General features: G+C 47.6%; 2 protein-coding genes across 2 annotated transcripts in view; one reads left to right on the top strand and one right to left on the bottom strand.

Annotated features, from left to right (window-relative positions):
* Positions 1 to 7,401, bottom strand: part of MAEA (macrophage erythroblast attacher, E3 ubiquitin ligase) — a 400,167-nt gene that overhangs the window by 214,458 nt on the left and 178,308 nt on the right. The window lies entirely within an intron of this gene.
* The window catches only part of RNF212 (ring finger protein 212), a 40,839-nt gene continuing 34,706 nt past the window's right edge, over positions 1,269 to 7,401 (top strand). Inside the window, exons 1-2 of the mRNA XM_069496116.1 lie at positions 1,269 to 1,423; positions 4,698 to 4,759. Of these exons, the coding sequence (XP_069352217.1) occupies positions 1,315 to 1,423; positions 4,698 to 4,759 (171 nt within the window). The 5' untranslated portion in view covers positions 1,269 to 1,314. The remainder of the gene's footprint in view (positions 1,424 to 4,697; positions 4,760 to 7,401) is intronic.

Genomic DNA, 7,401 nt, shown 5'->3' with positions numbered 1-7,401 from the left:
TTGAACCAGACACATTTCAAGGGATCAATGGTCACATGAGGCTCACACCTACAATACTGCACAGAGCAAGTATACCTTTCCCTACTGCATTCCACTCAGAAACAGTCTCTCTTAATCTCTCTTTTTCTCTGTTTCTCTGAAAGACAGTAACTTTTCTCCACACAAGTAAATGGTTCAGAAGCTTTCTCTGAACCAAGTTATCTCACAGGGTTCCCACCAGACCTTGGAGACTGTACGATCCATATCTGCACATGGATGGAAACTCTGCTCTTCCAAGCCATGGAGGAGATCCAGCACCATGTAAGAAGTATAACTTTTATTAAAAAAACTTTAATCTATTTTTTAATTTTGTAATAATTATAATACCACTAGAAGTTGAAAAATAATACAGTCTCTTCCCCCAACTATTATTTTTAAAAGGGAAATATTCTGCCTAGGTCAAGTCCTTTCACGTGTGTATGTCAGAGGCAAGCAGTGGCCTTGGCCCTGCCCTGGTCCACTTCTATCCCACGGTCCAGTCAGTGGGCTCCAGTCCTCCAGTCCCGACCCTGGAGTCCTGGTCTGCTCAGTGCTCCCAGTCGCCCTGACCGCCCATCCACACCACCTCCGTCGTCGTGGCTACAGCGGCCCCGGCCCGGTCCACCTCGCCGGTCACGCTGGCCACCCCTCCCCGGCCCCATCCACTTCCTTCACAGTGGGCACCAAGGGCTCAGCCCGCCGTAGTTGGCCGGACCTGGCAGGCCCCTCCCCGTTCCCTGGCGCCCCCCACCCCCCGCCAGACCTCTGGTCCCCAGCGCAGGCCTGCCCCGGCCGGCCCCAACACCCGGCCCCCTCAGCCCCCTCCAGTGGCCCTCTCCTCGTCCCCCAGGGCCCGGTGCTCCCGGCCCCCTCTGCCCCACCCCAGCCCTGTCCCCGTTCCTCCAGCCCCCTACCCGGCCTCCCCGGCTGCCCGCTTTCCGGACCCCCGGACCCCTCTGGCCAGCCTCACCCGTCCTCCTCCGGTGTCCTCCGCTCAGCAGCCTCGCAAAGTGGCTGCTCCAAAGGAGAACGCCTAGGGCTGCAAGGGCGGGATGAGGGCTTCCCGGTCCACCCTGCAAGTTCCCCCGCCCCCACACTCCGGTCAAACCGACCTGTGAGGGAAAAAGCACAACTCAGGGGCCTCGCAGCCGGTTGAGCCCACCCCGGGCTTGGCGGGAGCAGGGCAGGCGCTAGTGCGCAGGTGCTCGGCCGCCTTCGGTTTGCGCAAGCGCGGAGCAGCCTGAGCGCGTGGGCTTCGCTGGGGCCTGCAACGGCGGCATAGCTCCCCAGCCCGGCATGGCCGCCTGGGTGTTCTGTAATCGCTGCTTCCAGCCGCCCCACGGGACGTCGTGCTTCAGCCTGACCAACTGCGGGCACGTGTACTGCGACACTTGTCTCGGCAAAGGTGAGCGGCCTCAGCAGGCCTAGGCCCCAGCTGGGGACGGAGAGGAGGCCTGTGGGAGAGGGGAGGCAGGAGGAGGAGGAGGGCTGGGGGTAGGGGGAATACCAGGGGCAGAGGGGAGGCCTGCAGGGTGCCTGTCCCATGGCAGCTCGTCCTTTCAGCATAGACCAAGGGAGCAGGGCACCTGGAGTGATGGTGGTGACCTGGGGAGCTGACCCACTCGGCATCTCACCTTGGCGCTGGAAGTGTGGCATTCCCTGCACCGTGGAGCAGGCAGACACTACACTAGACCCTGTTGGGAGGATGCTATAAAAGACAAATGCCACTACGGTGTAGCCAGAGCCAGAAGGGGTATTAGAGTCCCCTGGGGGCAGCGGGGCCCACAGCGGGGCTCCCAGGCAGCAGAGGCAAGTGCAGAGACCCCAGGGTGGAAGGAAGTGTGGAGAGGCCGGAGGAGGTGGAAGAATTCCAGAAAAGGGCCGGGCGCCATGGCTCTCACCTGTAATCCTAGCACTCTAGGAGGCCGAGGCGGGAGGATCGTTTGAGCTCAGGAGCTGGAGACCAGCCTGAGCAAGAGGAAGACCCCGTCTCCACTAAAACAATAGAAAGAAATTAGCTGGACAACTAAAAATATATAGAAAAAATTAGCTGGGCATGGTGGCGCATGCCTGTAGTCCCAGCTGCTGGGGAGGCTGAGGCAGAAGGATTGCTTGGGCCCAGGAGTTTGAGGTTGCTGTGAGCAAGGCTGACACCATGGCCCTCTAGCCTAGGCGACAGAATGAGACTCTGTCAAAAAAAAAAAAAAAAATTCCAGAAAAGCTGGAGTGCAGCCTGGAGAAGTAGGCCAAAGCATGCCTACAAAGGACCCTGGCCCTGTTTAGTGGGCCATGCAAAGCCATTGTTTATAAGCAGGGTAGTCATGTGATCAGAGATGTATGTATTTATTTATTTATTTTTAATGAAAACTTTTTGTTGAAGTAAAGTTTATACAGGAAAAAAAAAAGCATAAATGCAAAGCACAATGAATTTTTACAAAGTGAACTTACCTGTGAAATCAGCTCTCAGATTAAGAGACAGTACATCACCAGCCCCTCTAGAGCCCTGGCAAGGATGACCACTAACCTGACTTCCATCCATGTAGTTGGCCTTAGACTTCCCTTCACAGCCTTTAATTGTAGCATTTCTTTTTTAATTGACTTATAAGCACTATTTATATGTCAAGTGTCAGCCACTTTGTCCATCAGTTAGCTGCATATGATTTCTTCTCTGTCATGTCTTTCATTTTTTTTTTTTTTTTTTTTTTTTGAGACAGAGTCTCACTCTGTTGCCCAGGCTAGAGTGAGTGCCGTGGCGTCAGCCTAGCTCACAGCAACCTCAAACTCCTGAGCTCAAGCAATCCTCCTGTCTCAGCCTCCCCAGTAGCTGGGACTACAGGCATGCGCCACCATGCCCGGCTAATTTTTTCTATATATATTTTTAGCTGTCCATATAATTTCTTTCTATTTTTAGTAGAGGTGGGGTCTCGCTCTTGCTCAGGCTGGTCTCGAACTCCTGAGCTCAAACGATCCGCCCACCTCGGCCTCCCAGAGTGCTAGGATTACAGGCGTGAGCCACCGCGCCCGGCCTCTGTCATGTCTTTCAATCCTCCTCCTCCATCAGAACTTCTAGATGTTTATGAGTCAGCTCTGTTAATCTTTTACTGCATGGCTTCTGGCTATCATGGTACATAAGAGGAATTTCCTTGCTCCAAAATTTTCAGCCAAAGATATAGAAGGGTGGGAACATACTGTTGAAGGTGACTGTTTTTAGGATGGGGGCAACTTGAACATGTTTGTAAGAAGAGAGGAAAGGAGACAACCCTGGAGGCTGTTAGAAGATGACCACTCATTCCACACCAGGGCACCATTGTGTGCACTAGGTTCTGTGGACACCGAGATGAGTGTGAACACACAGATGAAGCCTTGGGCTTAGACTTGGGCTGGAGGAGATACCCGCTTCAAGGCAGACAGGAAGGAGGCAGAGTGAATTGGGTTGTATAGCAGGTACACCTAGAGGAGAGGGCAGGGAAACTGAGGTAGGCCATCTGCAGGAACTTCTTTCTTCTCAGTAGATGATATAAGGAGGCTTGTTTGAACACCCTCCCAATAGGGAATGGGGGAGACACCCAAGAAAAGCAGAAGGATTACCCAGCAATGTCACAGACTCAGCAATGCTGGAATCCACAAATCTGTGAATCTACCGCTTGGCAAAGGGATTTTTCCTCCCAGTTCTTAGCTGTGTTGGCCTGGAAGAGGGGAGAAAAAAGCAGCTGGACTTATCCAGCTCTGGGCCAGACATGCTCTCTGGAAGGATGAGGAACATGGAGGCTTTGGTAGTGACTTGTCAACCCTGGGCTCCAAGCTGGCTAGTGAAGAAATCAAGCCCAAGGGCACAAAGAAATGCCTGGCCTGAGATGAGAGGACTTGGTGCTCCCAGAGAAGAAGTTGGAAGGCTAGGGCAGAGTTCTGAGTCCTTATGATGACACTGTGGATGCTGTGGGGGCCCAGGGCGTGGTTGTGGCAGCAGGTGCTGATGTGGGTACATGGACATCACCAAGGAGGGCCAGTGGAGAACTGCAAGGCTGATATTCATACCCAGCCACATGGAAGTCCAAGTTTTCCAGGGAGATGATTAGAATTTCATGGAGAGGAAGATGGTACATTTAAGGCCCAGACCCTGGAGATTGGGCAGGTGAATTAGCAGGCTTGTAGCAGGTGGGACACTTGAAACTTTCATTCTTAGTCCCTAGTGCTGGCTTACAGGTAGCAGGAGCTCAGTGCAGTATGTATCTAGGGAGTGGAGGGGTAGTCTGTCCTGGACATTGGGCACATTGTGCAATGCTGTAGAGGTGAGAGCAAGAGGGACAGAACAAACTCATTTCATATTTGGGGACCAGGAGGAGCTATTTTCATTTGGAATAGTTACAAATTTTAGATTAAGATATTGCTATAGAACCTAATTGTAATAAATATTGGGATAAATTTAACCTTAAGCATTGTTGATCTTTTTGATCACATTTTGGGGCATATTTGCAAAGCAAGAAAAAAAAAGAATATTAGTTGTAGAAATAATTCCAACTGTATCCATACCCACAGCCTCATCATTTGTCTGAATATGAAGACATTTAAGTGCTATAATCCTGTATATTTCTTGAAGAAGCTTTGTAATTTAAAGTCTGCATTTATACATGTTTAAAACCATTAGTCAGTATATAATAAAGTCTTTTTTTGTTTTATAGGTAAAAAGGATGAATGCTTGATTTGTAAAGTTCCTTGTCGTACAGTTTTACTTTCAAAGCATGTAAGTTGAAATCTGTAGTATCTGAATATTAATCACAGTAGTATTTCCTTTTAAATTTGAGATTTAATTTTAATCATTTGTGGTATCTAGTATTTTCATTCATTGTTCTAGGTTGGCTGGTTCTTACAAGATTGCTGAATAATCAAAGTACGGTTTAGGATTTGGTTTTTAAAACATCAATACAACTTTTTTTCTTAGCCATAGATTGACCTTATTTGTAGTTTGTTGAATTGTGCTGTGTTCCTGGAAATGAAAATGGGTTAAATAGATTTCTTCAGCACAATACAAGCTCCTTAAGAGGGTGATAGAGTTTGATTTTTCAGAGGGGTCATATATAATTAAGAGAGTTGTTCATAGGGTAAGTTTAAAAATCAATTACTGCTGCAGTAGGCTTAAAACAATGCCTTTTGTTCTATCTATAAAATATGTTAGTTTAACTTGGTTTTGGTATAAACTTAGTTACAAATGATTGTGCATTTGGTCTGATGTTTTAAAATATCATAATTGTTTTTTCTGATTACAAACGTAGTACAAAGTTATGCAAAATTCAAATACAGAAAATCATGGTGAATGTGAAAGTTCCCAAATCCTGTTTCCCAACGATGCCGACGGCCAGGAGTTTGGTACCTGTTCTGTGTGTGTTGTTGTGATTTATCTTTTTACAAAATGATGTTTTCTGAGTTGGCGTCATATTTTGGGCACACTCACACTCTTTTAAAATGACTGCATGATATTTTAGTATTTTCCTATTGGTGAGCCTTTGGGTTTTTTCAGTTTTTCACTATTTCAGACAACCTTATAGTGAACATTTTTTACTAATATCTCTCCACACTTTTAAGAATATTTCTGTGGCACAAATTCCTAAAGTGAAAAGGCAAGGGCAAAAGATTTAAATGTTTAAATTTTTAATAGAAAGAACTTTGCTTTCCTCCAAATATGTGACAGTTTAAACTCTTAGTGACAGAGACCATTTCTGCTCTTTGCTCTGCCGCGTCACACTGAGCCCTGTCACGTGATCAGACTTAAGAGTGGTGGGTAGGGCCCTGGAGCCTTTCTCTAGCTTCTTGGGTTGAATGTTCAGGTCATTTATTTTCTTTCTTGTTTCCTAATAGATATATTTGAAACAATCCATTTTGTTTTGTGAAGTGCCATTCTATGTCACTTAAAGTACTGCTTTTCTGTATCATTTCTAAATAGTCTCTAATCTTTTTATATCTTTTTATTCCAGAATTATTTGAAAGAATATTTTTAATTTGTAAGTACTTAGATCTTAGCTCCACTGTCATCTGTATAGTTAATTTTTAGGTTTATGGCATTGTGACCAGAGAATGTGGCTGTATGGGGTTGTTTTTTTTTTTTAATTATCAAGATTTTCATTGTGGTTTAATACATGGTAATTATTAATATTCATTGGTGTTAGCAAAAATGTATATTCTTTTGTCCTCTGTCTATGAGTGTATGTGTGAGTGCGTGACGTGGCTCGGAATGTTGAAGTTGTTCTGCTTCTCTTTCTCTCCAGCCACACTCGGGCCCGTCAGCGGACTCTGTGGGCTCTGCCTTCCCCATTGCTTCACCCCCACAGAAGCTGCTGGTTCTTCCTCCTCTCGCTCTGGCTTCCTGGATCCTGTTCTCCACCCTACAGCCAGAGAGATCTGCTCAGTCAGATCCACTCCTTCATGTGTCCCAACTTCCCAGGAGTAAACCCCAACGTCCCCTCGTGTCAGTAGGCTCTATGTCCTGGCGTCTGGCAGCCTCTGGTCCCCAGGCAGGTGACCCTGGCCTGCTGCCCTCCTTGAGCCAGCTGTTTCCATCTCAGTGCTTGGCCCTTCCTGTTCCCTCTGACTGGAATGTTCTCTGAGCCAGCCACAGGCTCTGCGCCCACAGGCTTTAGGTCTCTGCAGAATGTCATGTCCTCAGGAGACCGTCCCCAACAGCTCTGTGTAACAGCTTCTTTGACTGTGACCTTCAGTAGAAAGGACATCTATATTAGGGCACAACGTGTGTGCCTTTGTATGTAGAGGTATCTGTGTGTGTGCACAGCCATGAAACAAGTTTCACAAAATAATGCTTATCCTCACTAAGTTCAGAGAGTGCTCTGATGGTTTCTATCCTGATCTGTTTTCTTTCCTTAAAATAAAACATGTTGTAAGCTGATTTCCCCTGACTTCGTCGTGATAGACACCACCATACAAAGGTGTCTTCTCATGCTGTCCTTGCACGTGCTCTGTGCTGCTTCACAGCATGTGTCATCACCTGACGTGTATTTATGTTCAATTTGTTTGTCATTCAAATGAGCTGTTACTGTTGTACACACAAAATAGGGGGTAGTTGGCAAGGGAGCAGGGCAGACTGGCCAGTGCCTGCTGGGCACAGGAGGCAGCTGGGCCTCCAAGAGGGAAGCCTCTGGAGAGCGCAGAGCAGAGCAGATGGGTGTGCAGACCACCACATCTGCCTCCCCAAGGAGGAAGAGTTTAGGCCAGAATTAGCTGGTTTTCATGCAGACATAGGAAGGAGTAGCTGCAGCAAGTAGATGAAGGACAAGAATGCCCCCTAGGATTGGACAAGCGAGTTGCTTTTGGACTCCAAATGGTAAGAGATAAATCTTGAATGACGAAGGCCCTGAACACTGAGGCAGGGCACAT

Source organism: Eulemur rufifrons, chromosome 20, assembly GCF_041146395.1.
Source record: "Eulemur rufifrons isolate Redbay chromosome 20, OSU_ERuf_1, whole genome shotgun sequence".
Lineage (NCBI taxonomy): Eukaryota > Metazoa > Chordata > Mammalia > Primates > Lemuridae > Eulemur > Eulemur rufifrons.
Note: the sequence above shows the minus strand (reverse complement) of the source record. Positions and strands in the feature narration are given on the sequence as shown.